General features: G+C 41.1%; 1 protein-coding gene across 7 annotated transcripts in view; it reads left to right on the forward strand.

The window, feature by feature from the left end:
* The window catches only part of TENM4 (teneurin transmembrane protein 4), a 624,775-nt gene that overhangs the window by 456,330 nt on the left and 145,037 nt on the right, over window positions 1-23,408 (forward strand). For all 7 annotated transcript variants that reach the window (XM_076328426.1, XM_076328432.1, XM_076328425.1 and 4 more), the window contains 3 exons: window positions 1,767-1,868; window positions 6,429-6,623; window positions 10,849-11,049. In XM_076328426.1, coding sequence (XP_076184541.1) covers window positions 1,767-1,868; window positions 6,429-6,623; window positions 10,849-11,049 — 498 coding nt within the window. The remainder of the gene's footprint in view (window positions 1-1,766; window positions 1,869-6,428; window positions 6,624-10,848; window positions 11,050-23,408) is intronic.

Below are 23,408 nucleotides of genomic sequence, written 5' to 3' on the forward strand. Positions count from 1 at the left end.
ATAAACATTGTGCAAAAAAGCATAGAGGAAAAAAATGCATAAAGCAGAATTATTTTCATTTTCACCAGTGAAATTAAAACATCACAAAGTTCTGAAGATTATATACATAGAGGCTAATATTAACTTTTCATTTACAGGATAGATTTGTGTTTATACCTGCTATTAAGTGAGAGTTAGTATACCTAAATATCAGTATAAACGCACAAGGCCTGAGTTGCTATTTCTTTATTCTAGGAAGCATGGCTGCTATTTGATGGGAATAAAGATGGTGGCTCAAGCCCAAAGTGCTGGCTACATGCTGTGACTGTATTTCCATACACCGTAAAGTGAATATCTGCTTAACTATAGAGCTTAAGTGTTAGAAAACTGACAGCACTTCCTTGTACCTTCCTTGCACCTTCCTTGCTGCATGGAGCTATATGATTATGAGATGTCTGATGGCAAGACTTAAAACTTAAATGCTTGAAACTGGTTTTATTATGTAAAACTGCTGTTGCCCTTTATGAATGATTAAATTACACTATGTCCTTTAAAATGTTCTTCAGAAACCTCTGTTGTTTGGAGAACACCCATCCAGAAACAGGCTTCCTTTCATTTGTGATTAGAAACTAATCTGCACATCTCTGCTGCAGCTGTTTCTCTTCGCTTGCACCGATAGGAAGTTTACAAATATCTTTGCTACCACAAGGCCTCGTGAAGTGCGTCTGTGAAAGTGCAGTCATTATTCACATGGCTGAGATTTCCACCCCACTCCAGGATAGATGTACCACCGCTGCCCCTCCTGTAGAACTGAATCCGGTTTTAATCTGATACACATCTCCCTCAGAGAAAATGTGAAATGGTAGTGTGGAATGAACCATGGTATTCCATCATCCTTCCAAACCCCACTCATGTTTACTCAGTCTTCACTCACAGTTTAGTCAAGAAAATAAAATTATTTTCATTCTCTTTTTGATATGTAATGTTTACCAGCTTGTGTTCTTTTCTGAAAGATAATTTTTAGCCCCAATATTCTGAACTGTCCTCAAAATAGAAGTGCTAGATAACATTTTGCTTACCTGTTAACTTTCCTTGAAAGATGAATAGCCAGTGTTTTTGCCAAAGTCGGGGAATTTAAGATGATAACTAGAAACAGAAGAAAGCGTGGAATAGTCCCATTCCTGTTCCACCAAGAAACAATATTACCCCCAGCACTTTGGGCTGTTTGTATAATATTGCAGAACAAACCAGAAGGCATTCGGTTAAAAATAATCCTTCAACAGGCAGACAGGGTGAACCGAGGGTCTGTGTTCAGTAACTTCATAGGGGAACATTTCTATCATAGCTCAGCTCTGTTTGGCACAAATGCATGCCCCAAGTTCCCTTACCCGAGTCAACAAAATTGGACCAAAGGTGCGTGTTCTGCCAAGAGAACAGTGTGTATTGCTTCTCTCCAATAAATTCAAAGAGGGAAAACGGTTGGAAAAATAAGCAGGAAGAAAAGACATTTGGAAGTTTTCAGGTACTAAGTGAGGACGAAGCCTGGTGGGTGCTGAGCAGCTGCGATTTAATCACAGGATTTGCAGTCCCTCCGCACTAATGTGTTACGGTGAACCATCCATTGGTGAAAATGGATGAGCGCCCTTTAGTGGAGCTCAGACTAACGCTTTCAGCCCCAAGGGCAGTGATTGCTTTGAAGTTTCAGCTGTCCTGCCATCCAGAGCCCTCCCAAACTCAGAGGTGTTTTCTTGCCTAAAGAAGTGTCTGAATTCTCTTTTGTTTTCCAGAATCAGTGGATAATTGTCCCAGTAATTGCTATGGGAATGGAGACTGCGTGTCTGGGACTTGCCATTGCTTCCTTGGCTTTCTGGGCCCTGATTGTGGCAGAGGTAGGAATTTATACTTGATTAACTCTTCCCCTCTCCCCTTCAGTTAACGTTTTTCTTGTGGAAATTGTATTCATGCCTGTGCCTTTTGCAAAGTACACCTCACCCAGCTTCGGGATGCTGCAGTAGAATGGAAACGGGTCGGATCTGTGGATTTGTTTGCTACTAGCCATGATTGCTGTGACCTTAGCAACAACACAACCCCCTAGCTGCATATGGACAGGCAAGATGTCACACTGGGAATTTTCTCTCTGGAAGTGACTTTAGAAAACATGACTTATAAATGTGGCATTATTGTTTGTTTAGCAGAGCACTCTATCATTGTGTGGCATGACCCTATAATGATACTGTTATACAGACACTGATTATATAAAAATTAAGTACCTTTTTCATTGCTGCAGGTCTTGCAAGTCTGCCTGAGCTCTGAATGATCACTGACAGCCTGGCTGTGGGGAACCAGGCAGGGTTAGAGTAAGGCTGGGAGTGGAGTAATGGCAGGAAGAACTGGATACTCTGGCCAAAAGTGAAAACATTGGGACAACTGGGAAGGAGGCTTACCCCAGCAAACAATATAATACATTTTTCTGCTCAAGTGATAAGTATTTTTAATAAATGGTTTTGGAAGGATTTTCATTTGACCTGAAATTTTTAGGTTATTTAAACATTAAAAAAACAAACTGAAGTACTTTTAGTAAGAACACGTTTCAGACTGAGAAATCAAAACACTGCACGTGGGAAATGCCAGAATGCTGTGCATCAACCTTTTCAAGGCCTTTTTTGGCGCAAGCAGTCCAACAAACTAAGTGCAGATTTATAAATTTGGGGAGGGAGGTAGTGTAAAAAGTTAGTGCCCACACAAGGAGCTTTGCTAAGGCAACAGGTCAGGCCTTCACCCCAGCCCATTGCTTCTTTGGAAAGCAGGCTGGCTCCTTCCCAAGAGAGAGCGCTAAACTCTGTCCAACCCCATGTCTTCTCCCCCTCCAGCTGAACTTGGGTCACATCACTGTAGCCCAGCCAAGAGATAAGGACGGCCGCACACCCCGCAGGCGGGGGGAGCTCTCTGCTGAAGCAGTGTGGTCCAGGCTAAAACCCCAGAGGTGTTTCAGAGTTCACAGCCCAGTAAGATGGATGTGGCAATCTGCATCCCTGAGAGCTGTTATGTCAAACTTCTTGCTGACTCAGGTTACACTTGGTTTGCATTTCCTTACACTTGGTTTGCATTTCCAAGCTCCTTTTCAAATCTGTAGAGCTGGAGGCAAAAGGAGTTTTTTTTTCCCATCTCCCACAGCATGTTCCTACTCACACCTCCTAACTTTAGGTAGGGGCAGAAGTTCAGGGTTTGTTCCCCCAAGGCTCCCTGTAGAGCCAGTGGAGAAGGAGAAGCTCGTTCACTGTGAGTCAGAATATTTAAACTTTTGTTCTGAGTCCACTTTCAGAGGAGTTTACCTCCCTTCATGGGTTATATACCCAGCTTTCTCAGGCATTTCAGTTGAGCCACGTGAGTATTTCCCATTTCACTAGAGTACTTACTCTGGCTGATATGAACACCTTTTATTCAGTTCTATCTTTTGGTTCAGAATCATCTGGGTTCAGATCACAGATTACTCTCTGCCTTTAGGAAGACAGATTAATACCTGGAGTGTCAAAATGATATTTGTGTATGCATTTCCACCCAGTGGGCTTGTTAAATGGATGATCTTGCCAGGAGCGAGAGATACGAGGGCCCCAGCGCTGGCTTCCTGTTGGTTTTCAGGGGAATCTAAGATGCTGCTTTTGACCTACAAATCCCTCAGAGGGCAGCAACTCTGGCACGTGTAAGGCTGCTACAGTATCCGTCTGCAGCCCTATATCGGTGCCTGTACTGAGCAGTAATCCTTAAATTAGCAGGTCTCTGCCCACGTGAAGATTTCTAGGTCATAGATTTCCTGGGTGTTCCGTTGTTTCAATTCAGCCTTGTAATTCACCATCCAAATGAATGGGAAACTGTGGAGGAGAAAGCCTTTCTGTTTTTAATAATGGTTAATTACTATGTATTATTAACCAATTATTTTAAACCAAGTAAATGAGAACAAATCACCAGAGGTGTATTCACAGGCCTTTTGAAGGCCTACTTGAACATGGGAGATGGTGTTTTAAAGTTCTGTATAAAGTAAACAAACAAACAAATGATCTTACTCTCTGATGCTAAACTTTACAAGAAAAGTGGTGTGCGTTTGGGTTGTTGCTACCATAACCATGCTAGAGAATTACTGTAATTTCAGCATCTTAGATATTGTTTGTTGGAATCTGAATGATCAGAATGAACAATAGTTATATATCTTTATATATGGAAAAAAGTTGCACAAGTAGCAGTGGAAAAAATCCAGAAACCGCTTTTGTCTTTATTCATTATGGTATGCTACAAAGGAGGTCTTGTTCTTGCCATTGCCTTGACATTTGCAGCAGCACTTTCGAGGTTATGCTGAAGGTGTTCTCCATAGAGGGCTCTGTAGAGTACCAGTCTTATTGCAGATGGCCAGTAATTTATCTGATCTTGTACTGAGTGATCAGCTGTCTTGTCAGAAAACATGTAAGTCTTTCTCAGCAACCTCTCACTGGTTAAAGGCAATTATTCTTTCTTCTTGCTGAAAAGAGCTGCAGACTATCCTCTTCCAGTGCCTTGAAAGAACAGGCTCCATTAACTGAGCATTTGAAATTTGAGACAGAGGGGCAGAAAATTCCATCAGCCTAGCTGAAAAGTGAAATTGCAGAGCGAGTTTGCTGTGAACCATGTACACAACACAATGTATCTTAGACAATTTATGTCTCGTATCGTATAGGTAGATATCTCCTTGCAAATGATGCACTTGAAACGCACCACTGCAATGTGCTTCCTTTAAAGTGAACAGAGTAATTAGTAATAACAGTTGCCAAATTCCTTTCTTTTCTAAACCTCTTTTATCTTGGTCAGGCAAATACAGTTCACTGCATATCAAACTGGCTTAACAGTCAGCTGGCAATGCTTTGTATTTTACTGAGGTTGCTATAATTCTGAAACACTCAAACCTACTTGACTATCAGGACACACAGTGATTACTATCTGAAAAGGCGGGAAGAGAAGGAGGGGAATGTTTCCCTTAACCATGTTAATGCCTCTTCCCATGTATAATCAGAGTCAGGAATGAAGCGAAAGAGGTACATTGTATTCATCACACGCCTAATGCAGGTGAATTAAGCAGCAGACTGGAATATTCCTTTCACATTTGTCCTGCATAAAAATGTTCATAAATTGCCTTTCTGAGGGGCAGATGAGAAGCCCAGCTGCTCTCACCTAAGGATGATGTGCAACAGTGAACAAGAGAAGTCTGTGTTGAATATATGTCCTTGCAGCTGTGTTTCAGCAAAATGAAATGGAAGAGAACAGGGCTTAAGCAAGAAGTTTCAAGGGATAGTGAAGAGGGGAAGGCTATTGTTTCTGAGGGACAGAAATCAGCAGCTTCCTTGGAAAAATCAGAACAGAGAACAAAAGGAGCATAAGGTGGCAGGTTTGGAGAATGGAAAAAGGAGAAGGCATCATCAGAGGAGCTGAAGGAAGCTTAGAGAGCAGCGATTACCAAAGCTTTGGTCATGGAGGCTGGGATCTGGTCCTTGATGCCCTCTCCTTCCTTGGGGAGCCTCCTCTGTATCCTTCAGTTCATCCCATCCCACTCTGCCTAACATTTTCCAAATTTAGTTCAGAAAACGCTTAATCCTGGGATACATCATTCCACAGCTTGAGCTTGTCATCTTCTTCTTCTCCCCTTTATCACGGGGAAGAAATCCTGTATCTGGTTGGCCTTGAGAATCAGCTGACTTTGCTGGAAACGAGGACAATTAAAAAATCCTTTATAAACTGATACAAAGATCAGAGGACAGATTTGGAGAACTTTTATTACAAGGAGTTTGGAAAGACTAGAGGCCAGTTTCGCGTTGTGTCTGGTGACGAATGGAGTCCAGCAGAGGTGATCGATAACCAAAAAAGGGGGCTGGAGGTTCAGCTGATGGTATGACATGAGCTAAATCAGGGAAATAGTCTCAACGTGGCATTCTGGACTCTGAGCAAAGCAACTGAAACCTGTAAAGCTGGGAATTACAACAGAAAAACAGAGGAGTGATTTGTGTACAGCTAAGGTCCACAGCAGAGGCAGTGTCAAGGAAAGTATGAAGTCTGGCAGCAGGTCAGGGGTAGTGATAAGCAATCTAAGGTCAGTGGTGCTGCTGAAAGAAGACACCGGTACATTGAAAAGTCAGAATACAAGAAAATTCTGAGTTTAGTTAGTGAAAAAAAGTATTAGAGACACAAAACAAGGACATATTCTAACTCAAGAGTACTGTTTGTTTGTTTTAGACATTCACAGGAGAATACAGTTAACAGCTGGGTGTCATCCATGTAAAAGAATTGGTTTTGGCAAAGAAAAGAACAACATATCCCACTGAAGGCTCTGTATGAAGACTATAAATCCCATGCTGGACTCTTGTGCTCTTTTTTGAGGTGAGAGCTGTGAACTGTTGTGTTTTAATGTGATTTCTATTATCTTTCCCCAGCCTCCTGCCCAGTGCTGTGCAGTGGAAATGGGCAGTACATGAAGGGGAGGTGCTTGTGCCATAGCGGCTGGAAAGGAGCAGAATGTGATGTCCCGACGAACCAGTGCATTGATGTCTCCTGCAATAACCATGGCACATGCATCATGGGAACCTGTATCTGCAACCCAGGATACAAAGGCGAGAGCTGTGAAGAAGGTATTTGCAAGATATATTCAATTAGCCTTTTGCTTTGATTGTCGTTGTATAATTACGCGGATGGAGGCAATTCAGAATAGGACTGGCACTTAAACAGAACACTAATAGGCACCTTAGAGATACAATAGATGGATGCAACATAAAAATGATATGTTGTAATAACTTGTCGTTAGCTATCATGTTTGTTCAATAATTGAATGAAAAGCCATCAAATGCTTCAGATAGACAAATCCAGTTGAAAGACCAGAACATCTAATCATATGTTCAAATATTCTTATTAAAGCATCGTTTCCATTTACACATCTAAACGTATAATTACTTTTACAGTGCTTTCTTCTCTGCTATGCTATGCCAAGCGATTTCAGTTGCTTACATACACAAAATGGTGGCACGTGAGAGAAAGTCCCTGATTCTTGTCAGCTTTAAAAGCTTAGAAATGCTCAGGACTTGAATTTAATTCTGCTTCAAAATCAGATATTATTTTAATGGCTCTTCCATACCTTTTTTTCTCACATTAGCCCCCAAACTTTTGTCATTTACATTTAGATTTGTGGCTCAGAAATATGGTGCCTTTTAGCACTTATCTTTAATCTTTTTGTGTAGGAAGTCACCTGCCACCATAAACCTTTATCTTCTGAGTCTGTGACTGCTTCTTATTGCTAAATGAAAAAATGGACAGTTTTGTAAGTGTACAAAACATTCAGACGGTTATAAAAATACATCCAAAAGTGCCTGATTTACAGAATAGCGTTCAGCACTTTTGAAAATTATTCTCAAAATTCTATGCAGATGACCTGAAAAATAATTATGTTTAAATTATGCTTCTACAAATGCATGTATAAGGCCTCTGCACCACCTGGTAGACTTAAGCCATCCATTTGATACACGTATAAGAATCACAGTGGCTTGAATTAATTTATGGTTGTCTTCATGTATGTGGGATAAAGATTTATCTGAAATGGCTTTATTTTACAGACAATGAAAATAGGCTGAACTGGATACAGACGTTCAAATGGCATCTAATCTAGCAATGCTTTTGATGCGTTAAACGTATTAGAGTGGGACATCTCTGATGTAACATGCCTTCGGTGTCAGTAAATGTTAGAGATGAAGACAGTATCAGCTCTGTAACAATAAGCCATCTCTTGAGAAAGCTTCATTTTGGCTTAAGAAAGCACAATTCAATGAAGCCGTGGGGCCTGCAAAGCCCAAAGATGGTGACTACTGAAGTATCTTTAAAGCATCTCTGTAGACCTCGCATTTACCAGATCATATCTTTACTGGATAAACAGAAATGAAAAGATCCTGATTTTGCCTCCAGCCAGACGTGTTTAATGTGTGTAAATCAGAGTAAGATTTGCCCTTTTTCTAACAGGAACCTTTTTTCCCTGGTCACCTTTAAAGCAGAAAAGCCAGACACTACTCTGTTATTTTATGTTATCACTGTAGCGGGGGACAGTGTCAGTCCCACTAGGTAAAAACTTGAAAAAGGATGAAGAACAAAGAGAACATGATTTTTCTTATGAGCTGTTTAGTATTTTTCCAAGTCTGCATTTGTTTTTCATAGTCAAGGCATAAGTTGTATTGTGTCGTGAGGGGGGGAAGTAACTCAGAAATATGCCATGTGGGAAATCTTCAGGACATATATATATATATTTAGATCTAGTAAAAGAGTTGATTTATACTATTTTTTAAATTGCTTTTACTTTTTAATTTCTCTTCTAAGAAGGACCATCTGGTATTGATTACTTTTTATTATTTCTCAGTTCTCGTAACTTCACTGCTTAGTCCATGTTTATAATGGGTTTTCATTCCAGCGTTTCTTCTGTCTTTCCTTTTTCCCCCATAGAAGTTCAGCAATGTTTATAAAACATCAGCCAACAATCTTACATGAGTTTTTCTTTTCTCCCTCCTTAGTTTATTGGCCCATATTTTATAAAGCATGGGCTAAGCCACCGAGACATTAAAGGGAGGGGAGCAAATTTAAGCAGTGAAAAATGAGAAGTTACTCTTTGGGTACTGAATAAGCCTAATAACTTGTGTGACCAATGAAGCATGAAGCATATTGGGGAAAAGTGTAGAACAGGCACTAGCTTTGCTTGCTGCATGATTTATCTCCCTGGCAAAGGTTCTGCACAAGGCTGAACTACAAATGGGGCATTTTCCAACCAAGAATTAGACCATTTGGGACATTTTCCAAGCAGCAACACAGATATATGCAAAACTCTCTTTTTTTTTCTTTTCCCAAGTATACTAGATTTTGTCAGCTCTGCCCTCCTGCCCCGCTCCCTGTCTCCACTTCTCCCAGAGCTGAGCAGCTAAGTTTGTCAAGCAGAACTCCCTAAAAATATACCATTGTATTCCAAATCCACTAAGCAATTGATTAAGAAGAAAGCAGAAGCCCATAATCCTGTCCCAGGGCCCTTCCGATGGTGCAGAAAGCCTAAGGAGATACAGCTAGTGAGGCTGAGATTAAAGTAGCCATTGTGTGTGACATTTTCTGAAAGGGCTCATTTCAACATGAAAAATGGCCTTGGGATTATGATAAATGGGGGGTTCTGACATGCACATTCCCCTCCTGTAATCGTCTGTGTTAGAGCTGAGATAGCAGATTGTCTGCCTCCTGTGATGGAGCCCCCTGTAAAACTCACCTTTTTCCCAATTGACCTTCAGAGGGGATGATTAATTGCCTGGAGGTAGCCTCTTGTCAGTTAGCCTGTGATCTTTGTTCTCCATGTTCAGACCATCTGCTGAGAACATACGAGGCTGCTAGTCCGTTTCTTAGTCCTTTTCGTACTTATTACTGCTGAGAAAGAACAGGGCCAGGGCTCCAAGGGTCTCATCCTAAAATTGGCACCCTAGCTCCCAGCTCGCTAAGAGTGAAGGAGATTTATAGACTCATCCTTTACAGCCTCTTACAATTTTCGAGCATTGTTGCAGCTATGAGCAGGGCTCCAGGAATCAACCAAAACAGAAAATGCTCTCACATGCCTTGGGATAGTAATTGCTGAGCCATTGCTTGTCAGACTGAGAAGGTTTTGAGAATCCAGGGAATTATCAGAGCAGCTGTTGTGATTCCTTTTAAGGTTTCTGGATCTTAAACAGGTCATTGGGATTCTTACTAGCTTTTACGGGGTGGGGGGAAATGAACCACAAACCTGCTGTGTGGGGGGTGGCCGTGTTCTGCTCTTCTCTATTAGAGCCAGGAGCTGGACAGCTTTCCCCTTGCTGCTTAGCCAGAGTGACACTTGTCACTGATCCCCAGGGCACTGCCACACACCATTTCAAGAGATGGGAAGAATTTCTCTAGGCTGTCCTATATGCTTTTATATATAAATAGCTGATCAACTCCTCCAGTCTTTTTTTGGAAGGGCGTCTGGTGCATTTCATATTTTTCGATTGCTAGGTGAAATTCCACCATGGGCAGAGGAGCTGACAGTTGCCTACAAAACACGTAACTCAGGAATCAGGCAGCAGTACATTCGGTCTTCTGGTGCACATTGGTGTACCGTGCACCTAACTGAATGGTCTCCCATCTTGTTAGGAAAGTGCCTCTTTGGGGGGAAAAAAAAAGCGCCATTTAAAAAATAGTATTAATTGATCAAAAATAAAACTAGAGTAACACCAATATCCAAAAATATATGATTTTGTTTTAATCCTTATTCCAGAAAACTGTCTAAGGATATGTTTAATGTGAAATTTATGTAAGTGTCTGTGAAACCTGTATAAATTTCAGCACATTCTTCAATTTAAGCATGTATTTTGCTGAATAAGGACGTCAACTTGTGCTTAATCTTTATGTAAAATTCTCTCTCAGAAAACTAGAGCTCAGCTTTGAATTCATTAGTAATAGTAATTTAGGTTATTCTAATAGAATAAATGGAGGCACAATATGTGTGCAAGAGCATATTATTCTTATTCTATTCTTAATTGATATTAGCCTGTCCTTACTAGAAAGATCATTTATTAGTGTAGGCCTGGATAAAACAATGGATTTAATCATTAAATTTTTCTGGTTTTTATATGTGTTTTATGGCTCACTGTCTTTTTGGGACACTGTCTTCTTGCACGAAGCATCTGTTTTGTGCACAACGGGGCTTTGCTTTCTGGCTGGAGCCTTGAGATTCTATATAAATAAGTTTGTGTCTGAAAGCAGTCTGATAGCTTTTTTTCTGAAATTCCCATTTGCTTTCCCTGTCTGCTTCCTCTTCCTTCTCGCATGTAGTGGACTGCATGGATCCTACCTGCTCGGGACGAGGCGTGTGCGTGCGAGGAGAATGTCACTGTTCGGTTGGCTGGGGAGGAACAAATTGTGAGACCCCAAGAGCCACTTGTCTGGACCAATGCTCTGGTCACGGGACCTTCCTCCCAGATACTGGACTCTGCAGCTGCGATCCCAACTGGACTGGACATGATTGCTCAATCGGTAACATCAGTGGTGGCTTACTGTTGTTTTTTATTTTATTTAAACTTTGTAAACTATTCAGACTTAGATCTGCAAAAAGATTGCTACAAATGTGTTCCAGTAAAGCACACGTAGGGCATGACTGGAAGCAGAAATGCCATAGCTCAACTACATAAATAGTTCTGCTTCCATTGCTGAGCATAGAATAATATAATAAATAACCCCATTAAAGCCACCTAGGCTTGCTATTGTTCATTATATTGCTGTGAAGGTAATTGATGGTCTACATATAACTGCTTGTTCTGGTGTTAGTTCTTGATGAATCCCAGTAGCCACCAAAGGGTCTGTTTTGATTTTTAGGAGATGACTAAATATCCTTTAGGTGGCTGTAAACAAGAAGGAAAAGGTGGCAGTCCTTCAGGTCTCATTTCCCTTCTGAATTCAAAGGCTGTGCTTTTGTAGGCTCAGCTAGAGGAGGATGAGTGTCACATGAGGTTCATATTAAAAGACTGTAAGCACTGTCCTCTATCAAGTAAAAAATAAGTTTATTGAGTAGAAGTATTTAATAGTACAAGCACCTACCAAGAAGACAGATTTTTATGGGCAGTTTTGTGTAGAGGTTTGGAACTGTGACCTTCCTTCATTCCTCAGCTGAATGGGCATCTTGCTCAAAATCTGCATCAGGTATCTGAAATGAAGGCTAAAGAAAAACTATTCAGGAGCCTTTTCTTTTCTTCCAAATGCAATTAGCTTTTAGAGGCCACACTGAGAAATGCTGTAGTACATTAAATAGTCAGAACCTATGGAATATTAGTCTTTTGGCTTTTGTGCTTTATATTGTGCTCACAAACAAAGAGACCACAGCAATAACAGCTTCTTTACCTTACACAGCTGGGGTGGAACTAGGCCAAATATTCAGGGCACCTCGGTATAGGCAATGAAATGAAATGAATTTTCAGCAAAGCGACAAATAAAACCTATTAGGAGAGTGGATATAGTAGAAAAGTTACGTAAACAACATTTTCACTGAGGAATTCCTATCATGTGTAAAGAAAATCAGGTTAACTGCTTGCAAGTATTTTAAGAGAGTAACTTCCAAGGATGGGACAAACTGAATAAACTGGTACAAAGGATATAAAAAGAAAACCTTTTCAACAATCATCATTTAGGTTAGATGTTAGAAAGTTTGTCATAAAGTAAAATTGACTGGGATGAAGAATAAGCAGAAGAGGAGGCCTACTTGCCTGGGGCTAAAACTAGGTTGACCAAAACTTTTGCAGATATAGGAAGGGAAGCTATCCTGCATTGATTGGAGGATAAATCTGGTGTCAGGCTTTTCCTTTCCCCATATTAACATCTTCAATTCCATACCCTGAGTTCATTTATAAGACCACCGTAAGGGGAAAGGTAGTAGTGTATTTCTAGTGATTTTGTAGCATAGTTCATAATTGAGTCATTATTCTGAGTTTATAGGGAGGTTTGGGGACTGCAGGGATGGATTTGGAAAAATGTTCATTTCTACACGCAAACAGAATTCACTTTCCCTCTGTTAACCTGCAGGGTCATGTACAGATGATTTATAAGCTTTCCTTATACTGCTTTCATAAATCCATCTAGTGCAAACTTTCTTTGGCAGTGTGAGGTTATTTGAGACAAACTTGAGCATCATTCCAAGACCTTTTTCCTCACCGAGCTGCTTGTAACATTCAGGTTATTGTGCCTCACAGCTAAAATCACAGCTAAGGTGATTTGTAAACTTCCATTTCTAACCCGGACCTTTCCACTGAATTGATGACTTGATTTGAAAGACAGATTTACTCACAGGATGCATGGTACTCTTCTTGCATGATTAAAATAGAGTGAGCAAGCATGTTAGTACACATAACAACACACTGCCCAACCCAGTGGGGTGGAGGTTCTGTAGAAGGGACTAAAGGGGCCAGATTTTTATTGTCCTATAAACCAGGACCAAACAGAACAGAATAATCATTAAGTGACAGAATTAAGTACTTGTGTAAATCAACCTCAGCTCAGCAAAGCAGTTAGGACTGTGTTCAGTCCCAGGAAAATCTATAGGACTGTGCCTATGTGGGCTAGTGCTAAGGACAGCCCCTTTTGTAGACCACATTGAGAAGCAGACCCTGAGAACAGCATAATCATCTGGAAACCCAGAATAAAATGTGAGGAGGCACAGTGGGGTTTCCAGCTCTTAACACCTTGAAGTCAAGACTAATGCCTATCTGAAATGCTGTATGCCGTATTCATTTAGAAGGTATCAGTCAGTATAGAAGCAGCTGGGTGAGAGTCTGTGGATTGTCATATGTAGAAAGTAAAACTAGACTATCTTTGAACCTTAGACTCAGTCTTTCAGCTAAGTAGGTAGATTTCACCTGCCTTTAGCGGGAATCCTAGAGGAACACAGATTGCTGGATAAACCCCTTTGTTTTCACAACATAATAATATTACAGAGATTTCTGTTTCCTGTTTATATTATCTTTTTTCATTCCACTTAGCCTGTGTCTTCATAGACAAGCTGTGCAATTCAATTTCTTGTGAATTCTACTCTGCACTGTGTTGTAGGAAGAAGTAATGGCATGGGGGTTTTTTTTGCTTTATGTGTGCACCCACTGTCAGTATATCTTGAGATAGGGCTGCTGCCATACTACCTCAGATTTTTCACTCTGGAAAAATTCTTCTTAAACTTGCTTCATCCTTTCATGTAAGGGACAGTTTCTTAGGATCCCCTTTCCCTCAGTATGCACTTCTTTTTTGGTAGATTCCCAAATATAAAAAAAGTCTTTTAGAGACGGGTGCAGAGATAAGTCCAGAGATAACCTGTACTGAGCAGCAAAAGTGGCATTTTGATTTCTCCATGGGAGAATTAAATCCCTTCCCTTTTGCATCTTAGTACTGTTGCACAAGCAAATACAAAAAGGTCCTTTATAACCCAGTTCAGCTAAAAAGTCCAAGGCAATGCTTAGTACAAGAAAGATAATTAAGGAACCATTCATCCCAACCCCTTTTCTCCAGGGTTTGCCATCATAGATCCTCTGCATCCCAGGCTTTTGGCATGCTCTCTCCCTTCACCTCTTAATGAGCGCTGGCAAAGGACTTCATTTTCCAAGTTCTGGCAACTAATGAAGCCATTATAGGGCAGCTCTCTTAACCTCTTATTGTCTGAGTATAGTGGGAAGAAGGAAATGGCCTGTGCTGCAATGTGAAACAGAACTTAATATGTGATATAGTCTCGCTCTTGACCTATTTAAACTGGACCAAGTATTTCTGGCTAATCAAGAGGCAACAAAACACATACCATAAGACATATTTGCTGAGTGCAGTGAAATGAATAGGTGAGTCCAGTTATCTGAATTTGGGGAATTCACCATTTCCCAGAGGGATCTCACTGATGCATCAGTACAATCCCAGGCCCATCAAAACAGTATCATGCTTGGATGCAAAATCATTCTTAAAGGAATTAAGTTATCTGGTGTTGTCCTTCACTCTCCTCAAATTTAAATCAGGGATTTTCACACTGTTCTCTGTTTGGTAGTTGACATCTTGACATGCGTGATATTCACTAGAATCATTGCAAAGTTGATTATACAAAGCAGCAATAGAAATTATGTTCTCTTTGTAATAAGTGTACTGTCTTTTTCTGGGCAGTTGACAGTGGTTGTACATTGACCTGCATACAGATAAGGATCCCTTCTCAATCACTCATTCATAATGACTCACTTTATGCACAGTTGACATCCAGTGCAGTACTTCAGACCTTTAAAAGTACACTGGAGAAGAGCATTAACAGGAATAGTATTTTGTATATGGTGGTCCTAAATTGGCATTGGAGATATAAAATCATGGGCTGTACATTTAATGATAAGAGCTGGGAACTGGAAGCTGGGACTCAGTAAAGAAGTTAGAAGTTATGATGATGTTCTTCACATTTTGAAAAGGCTAAGAGAGCATGCCTGGCCAGAGACTGAGGCTGAGCTTGCATGACCATATCTCATGAAATCTAGTAGTTTGGTCTTGTTTATAGCTTCTCTCACCGCTTCTACTGCTAACAGTGTTTTCTGAGTATATGTCATTTGACTTTATGACTGCCCTTTTCCCCCTCTGTGACGGGGAGGAAATAACTGCTTCCCAGTGACTTGTTGCCAAACTTTGTCACTAAGGTCTGTGATCACAAAGATATTTAGGCATTTACGATTTACCTTAAGCAAATGCAGATTATCTAACTTTACTACAGTGTTGCAGAGAACCTCTTCTCAACTTCTGAGACATCTCACTGTCTAGAGCTGTCTATTGAAAAGCCACCTCAAGTTCCTAAATTTCTGCGGTGGCAAAGACAGCAGGTGTCTCCTCAGCCTGAGAAAGCATTGGACGTGCTCTCTCACTTCTTGGGAGACTATCCCAACTACCAGGTCAATGCAGATGCTACAAGCAGCCATCTCAAAGAAAAGAATGAACTGGCTGAGCCGATCCAAAGGGATGCCAAAGTTGAGGACAGGGGTTTCATGCCCTGAACCTTAATGTCAACTGCGCATCATTCTAAAGCACAGAGTGCCTGTCATTTGGGACAGGAACAGAGTTTCAGACCATCCGCCTTCTCCAGGGCATTTCCTGCACTGCAACACTCATCCTGGCCACACTTACTCCGGCTAGAAATGCTATAAATGTCTTTAGTGGACAGAAGAAAAAAGGTTTTGGATTCATGCCCAGTTCCATGCCATCCCCTCCTGCTTTTAGGCTTCCCATGACGTTATCAATTTAGTGGGATAGTTGTCCTAGAGCAGAGAAACCTCTGCAGAGGGCTGTTCAGATTTTAGTTAAGTGGCAATCCTTGAAAGAGGGCTTAATTGATTCCTCATCAATTCAGCTGCCTTCTTATTTGGGTGCTTTATGTTTCTTTGGGTCAGTCTGGGTTTCAGCTTTTGAGAGATTCTCAGTTCTGCCAAATAACCGGAGAAGACTCAGCAGGCATCATGATCACAGATTCCTCAGGAGAGAGGCAATTACAGAACTGTGGCATTGAGCATAAAAAATAGGAAACACCCTCTTAGCCTGTGTGATCAGTGAAAAACAGCTTAGGAGGGGCTTCAGACTGCCATGTAGTGATCACAATACTTGCAGATATGCCTAGATAAACCTGGCCTCCAAGCACAGTGGGGAAATAGTGTGGGTATCCACAGGGCTAGCAGAAGACCAGGTATTTACCTACCAGTTGTAAAACAGTCCTCCACGGCTTTACTGCTTTTGGTAGGCTGAGAAGCTGGATTTAAAATAAAACTAGCATGGTGTGTGTATCCATGTCTCTGATTGCAGGGAAACCATATTCTTATAAACTATTGCACAGCACATTGAATTCAATGTTTACTTTGCAGGAGTATGGGTCAATTCAAGTCCATTCGCAAACGATGATTAGATTTAAGATTCTGTATCAGCTAATGGTAATGACTGAATTTTTTAGTACCAATTTAGTTATATAAATTAACAATGGAGAAAGTCTTTCAGATAGCACCCAACAGAGTTCCCCACAACAAAGTTGTACAGTTCACTGAAATAGGCATATTTTCTGAATTCCAATTAGTAGGTAAGGAAACCAAGAAGAATGAACTTTTAAAGAGGAAAGCTAGAGCAAATGCACCTTTACCTTCCAATGTCTTTTTTCATCAGGAATTGTGCAGGAGATTATTGCGCACGTGCACACACACACAGACAGACACACAGAAACCAGTTCTCATATCTTATCAGACATCATATCCTATTGGTCAAACAGCACCAGGATTAACACAATATGTGTGATAAAATTGGTTTCCTTAGGCTTATTGGTATCAACTTTGCAAAACAAAATCTCCTGTTAAATTCATGTCGTGCCCAAGGCCACCAAGATAAATATCCATCCTTGGAAAATGTTCTATAATTCCTCCTTTAAACCATCATTTTCTTCATTAAGGGGTAAAAATGTCTCTGTAAAAGATAGATATTACATCAGCTGTCACATGATACAGACTTGTACCTTACTACAGACTAGGGCCCCCTTTAATGCCTAAGAAATCACTGATTTGTCTTTTTCTTAGATTTAAAACACATGGGAAAGAACAAGAGAACTAAATGTCAGGATATAACACCTGAAATTGATAAACATCCATATATTTAAGACCTTAATGACTTAAGAAAAAGGTATTGGGCACAGCTACGTAATCAAATGCCACTTTAAATGATCTTCCTTCAGCTTGTAACTTGTTTGTCTCACTACCCTTGCAGTGTAGTGAGAAACATTAGTCTGGGGCAATTGAAATTATGCAAGCACAGGGTCTTCAAAGCTAGGCTTCAGAAGATACCATCAAAATCTGTTCTGGCTCAATACCAAAATTGCAAAGCCACTCCTGAAGGCCTTACCTTGGTCCTTTAACAGTCGTTGAAGGCCAGGAAATGTTTTGTACCAGCAGGGGTTTCATCCTCAGCCTTGCAGAACCATAACATGCCGATTTGTGAACTTGTGATCTTCCCCATTTTATGTGCATGGAGAGAAGTAAGTTTTCTCTCTGAGGGAATAAAGTATGTGCAGCCCAGCGCTGCTACCTAAGGCTATCACAGGCTCTGCCTGGCAGATATCTGCTTTGTGAATTGTGAAGGAGTAAGTGAATCCAGAGAATCAACAGTGTTAACAAGAACTATCATTGTACAAAACAAAGTTTTTGATGTAGTTGGGATTGTGAGTACAGATTTTAGCCTACCCATTGCCAAGATGAACTTATCCTTTAAAATCTTCTAAGCTTTTTATTAAAAATGCAATAAAAGACTAAAAACAGCCAAAACATTTGAAATAAAAGTATTCAGGAAGGCTTTCATTCGAATACCCTTTTACTCCCTTTCCCTTTGTTTATTGAAAATGTGTATAAGGACACCCTGGTGTGGTGGAAAAAAAGGCAGTAGTTGAGATGGGCTGTAGTTATTTTTGTAGGGAGTCCAATTCTTCAAAAGTCCAAATATCTTTGTGGTCAGCAGATGAAAAGAACATACTAAAGAGAGGGAGAAAACTCCCAATAAGATAGAAAATACAACTTATGTTTCAAATATGGATTCCTTCTTACAATCTGATAGTTGAGAAATTGTCTTAGCACATTTCCCTGGCCAACCAGAGATCCATCAAACTTCTGTCGGCTTCAGGATGTCTTTAGGATCTTACTTTTAGCCACTTCTCTGTTTACAGCAGTCCATGCAGTCTTGGTCAGATACAATGACCAAGGGAGAGACTGAAGGAACTGAACGCTTGTGTTCTAGCTGTCATTTCAAACTTGGCCAAAACCAGTGGAAATGGTGATATCATCAGTCTGGCTCTGACCATTAGATCACAAAACGTTTGGTCTGATTAAGTCATGTCTCAGGCTGAGAATAGTGTATGCCCAGTGGTGTAACAAGCAATCCCTGGTCTTCACTGACCTTAGGCATACTGTGATGAGTAAAGCTTCTTTCTCTCATATCAGCTGTACCAGCATCAGTGCAAATTTATGGACCCCCTCAAAGGGCAATGGGTAGACTATTCCATTCCCTATTTGTTTTCTACAACAATTAGGGCTAATTACCAGCATGCCAATTTTAGTTCAGCATTCTTCCCTATCTCCAAATGTGACCTCAGCAGTCACACCATGAGCTCAAAAGTTCTTTTTGTTTGGATCAATTATGCTTTGTGTTGTGGACTTTTCTGACTGAAAAGAGCAGTGATGTGCTGGCCTCTGTGGGGTTCATGTTAACTTAGCTAATTTGAAGAATAGATGTTTCACAGCACCACAACAAGCTGTTAAATCCCATGGTTAAAATAGGCTACTGTTACAATAGCGTATTTTGAGGATGGCTAAGCAATTAGCATGTTTGCTTGTATCACTGAAAACATGAGTCTCAGATGACCAAATTTTGGCTTATTCTCTGACTTTGCTTTTGAGAGGAGGAGCCGTAAGAGTCCTTACAGCGTCTGGACTTAGATCATGCCAACATGGGGGCTGGTCATAGTTTAGCCCCTTCTCTACAATAGAGTATCTGTCATGAAGTTGCTGCTTTTTAGAACAATATTAAGTCACTTCTTTGACACAGTAAGTGTAATCCAGCTGTCACTGAGGACAAGACTACTGTCCTGCAAGAGTGATGTGAACTAGTTCTTCAAGTTCGTTTGGAGATAAAACCAGTTGATCAAGCCAGCTGAGAATCTGAAACGTTATAGTCGCTGCATGGAATAGGTCATGCTCGTAAAACTGTAGGAATCAGTGTATATTTCTGCAGGCTTAGAATTGCTCTATGGCAGTTGTGCAGCTTTTGAACTGAAGATACATGACGTTCAATAAGTTTGGCCAATCAGTTTGTAACCAACTCACAGAAGACTGTGTAGACATCCTCTTAGTTTTGTGAGTCTATTCCCTCTTTTAACGAGAATACTGCTGGAATATCAGCAGGGTGGATACTTGTGTGTATAGAATCATAGAATCATAGAATCATTGAGGTTGGAAAAGACCTCTAAGGTCATCGAGTCCAACCGTCAACCCAACACCACCATGCCCACTAAACCATGTCCCTAAGTGCCTCATCTACTCGTCTTTTAAATACTTCCAGGGATGGGGACTCCACCACTTCCCTGGGCAGCCTGGTCCAATGTTTCACCACTCTTTCAGTAAAGACATTTTTCCTTACATCCAATCTAAACCTCCCCTGGCGCAACTTGAGGCCATTTCCTCTCGTCCTGTCACTAGTTACTTGGGAGAAGAGACCAACACCCACCTCGCTACAACCTCCTTTCAGGTAGTTGTAGAGAGCGATGAGGTCTCCCCTCAGCCTCCTTTCCTCCAGGCTAAACAACCCCAGTTCCCTCAGCCGCTCCTCATCAGACTTGTTCTCCAGACCCCTCACCAGCCTCGTTGCCCTTCTCTGGACACGCTCCAGCACCTCCACGTCCTTCTTGGAGTGAGGGGCCCAAAACTGAACACAGTATTCGAGGTGCGGCCTCACCAGGGCCGAGTACAGGGGCACGATCACTTCCCTGCTCCTGCTGGCCACACTATTTCTGATCCAGGCCAGGATGCCATTGGCCTTCTTGGCCGCCTGGGCACACTGCCGGCTCATGTTCAGCCGGCTGTCGACCAGCACCCCCAGGTCCTTCTCTGCTGGGCAGCTTTCCAGCCACTCTTCCCCAAGCCTGTAGCGCTGCATGGGGTTGTTGTGGCCGAAGTGCAGGACCCAGCACTTGGCCTTGTTGAACCTCATACAGTTGGCCTGGGCCCATCAGCCCTGTAGTCAGGCTCTACCCTGATTAGGCCGGATCAAGACTGTCCTCTCATACCTCGCTTATTTGGCTCAGCAAGGATGGTTGTAGGTTCCATGTCATGGCTTCTCCACTTGCATTCAGTCAGTTCCACGCTGTTGTTGGTGGATAGCTCCTGCGACTGTGCCCTTACACTCCGACCCAACTGGAGCTCATCGTGATCAGAGTTTCTGCAAGGGTTTATTGGATGTTTTCAGCTTCATCAAATCATGTTTCATTCCAACTTAGAATGGCTGAGATTACATAATAGGGAAAATAATCTAGGAGTCAGTAAAACAGAATAACATAAAAAATGAACAAGCAAAAATAACGTAAGACCAATGATTGTCATATAGTGGCTCAGTGTCTGTTGAAGGCCAGAAATCCATGATTTAATAAGCTGTCTGAAGTGGATGCACTGGATTTAGTATAGCCTCTCTGCCCCCTTCCAAGTTGCATACTCTAAAAACTATCATCACAATTTGCACTAATGAGCACCTTTCTAATGATCTTGACAGATGAACGTTTGAAAGGGCTTTGGAGAGAGCTTTGCTTCTTTTCCGTAAAGGTGATCCTTCCAGACCAGTGTTGAGGCATATGGACAGCACAGCAGACACAAAGCTTTTGGAGCAGCTGCTGCTGCATCCCATTTGTGTGGATAGACAGACATCTGACTTCTGGATATGTCAGCCCAGCACGTTTCATACATGTTCCGTGTCTCCTTTTGAAAAAGATTAAGAACAATAAAATTTCTGAGAAGTTCCTTGATGAAATATTGTCTGAAGAAAAAGAAAACCATGTTGGGACTGTCTGTATAGTAGTGCCGAGCTCTGAATAAGGGAATCCCAAGCAAATCTAGCTTGTGATTACTTCATTTGTAAATGCTCGGTTGAATTTATTTTAGACAAAACCAAACTGTACAGAATTGGAAAAGAAATTATTTCTTTTTAATGACTGTAAGCATGAGCAAAAGGCTTTTCTCCTGTCAAATTATCTCCTCCTTATGGACACAGAGAGGAAATTAAAATTAGTCCAGAGAAGAATCCGTGTTAGGAACTTCATTTAATACATTAGGAATTTTTCTTCTCTGGGAAGCTTTAACTCACATCCCAGAAAGCATAGAGATCCAATTAAGCATCAAACAGAAAAACGTAACCCTGCACTTTGGGATATTTATTCTTATTCAACAAATCTCAGCTCCAAGACTGAAGTCCATCAATACCTGGCATTTCATGTCCTGCTATTCAACAGCAAGAGGCAGTTTAAAATAAAGTTCAGAATAATAAATAAAGGGAAGATTGACACGAGTACAAAAGTAAATCACAGCTATAGAGGAGATGCTTTAGACACAATGTGATGGTCAGTCCCTAGCATTTAAGGCAAGGATGAAAATAGGGTATAAATATTGTAGAAACTAGAGGCTGATAAAAGGCAGCAGACCAGTTTAATGGAATTTAATCTCACAGAGTTACAGCTTTTCAGACAGGAGCTGGAAAATCTTTATGCAAATATGAAGCAAGCTGAAATTACACTTAGAAGTGAGATTTTTTTTAATAGACATCCCAACTGTACCACTGTGTATTGTGCAGCTGCACAGATTGGGTAAGAGCTGTGATCCATTAGCACAGGGATTGCTAATGACTGCTCCTGTTCTTACTGTTACTATTTCTAGCAAGAACTCCCAAGAGTCCCATTGTGGTAGGTGCTGTATGTTTATAGAGTAAGAGGCCCAGTCTTGGAGGACATACATCAGTTGAAGTATATTACTATACCAAACTCACACATTACTCATTTTAGAGATGGAAGGTGGGTTCCAGGGCAGTAATGGGACAGCTCTCCCGGCTCTGCTCAGCACCAGGTGAGCAGCTACTCTGTGAACTGTTCATCTCCAAGTTAGGCAGCTCAGAGCTGCCTAGATTCCTGATTTGAATCTCCACAGAGAGATGAGACCTAGAAGAGGATTTGCAGAAGCCTTTCAGTTAAACACAAAACTGCTTATGCAAACAAAGAACTAAACACCAGGAGGAAAATGGGGGAAAGGGCTGAAGCGGGGTTAATCTTTTGTGTCTAGCTGAGGGCCAGAGATGGGTGCTTTCTTTTATTAGGGATTTCCACCAACCCTTCTCCTAGAGATAGAGAGCTAAGCCAGCTCAACTGCTTAGAGTAAAAACTCTCTCCTCTTCTGTCATGCACATGTTTTATACCTCCTTTGTGCATACCCAGTCCTTTCTGCAAGTGGAGAGTTGTCCCTTCTGCACGTGTATTGAAGACCTGTACTCAGTCCTCTTCTGCAGAGCCTGGCAAGAATCGGCATTTAGGCCAACTCAGGTATCCCGGTTAGGGTCACGCTATAACGCAGGATATGCATTCCCCAGTGCAGGCACTCCAGGGTGCTCCTCAGGGCTTCAGGTTCAGTAGGTGAAAACCTAGGTGTCCCGAGTCACATTTCAAAACCATAGCTGAAGGTCAGTGTTCTTCCTGGTGAGGGATGATAGCAAAGCTGATGGATTCATTTTCAGTCTCTGGAGAGCATCCTTTAATCTTGATTTCCTCATCCCTGGAAAGAAAAGAAATAATTGTTCCCTTTCAGATATATTCAGTTTTCTGAGCTATGTAAAATGCATTGAGATCCTTGAGTGGAGTGGACAGTCGCCTCAGTACCAGAAGTTTAATTACACTCATAAAAGCAAACAGGTTTTATATTTATTGACATAAATAATAATTATTATTTCTACATTAGTAATACTTAAATAATTGATGTATGTTTTAAAAATAGGTAAACAGATTATTTGTATAAAGGCATTAAATTATGCAGACCTTGCTTTTAGGACACTATCTCTGAAGGAAAAAACACACGACCTTCAATTAGTGACATTGACACAAGTTGCACAACCATCCCCCAGTTGCTACTGAAACGGGATGGTTTTCAGAGGATTTCATGCTGCAGATTTGTCACTGGCAAGGACAGAAAATTCAGACCTCTTCTTTCAGGTTTTGTCTTGCTCCATGGTTTGAACCTTTCCTTATAACATTTGTAAAAAGGATGGTTTTAAAAGCTAATGAGCTTTATGTCTTCTTCAGTTCCAGC

Source organism: Aptenodytes patagonicus, chromosome 1, assembly GCF_965638725.1.
Source record: "Aptenodytes patagonicus chromosome 1, bAptPat1.pri.cur, whole genome shotgun sequence".
Classification (NCBI taxonomy): Eukaryota; Metazoa; Chordata; class Aves; order Sphenisciformes; family Spheniscidae; genus Aptenodytes; species Aptenodytes patagonicus.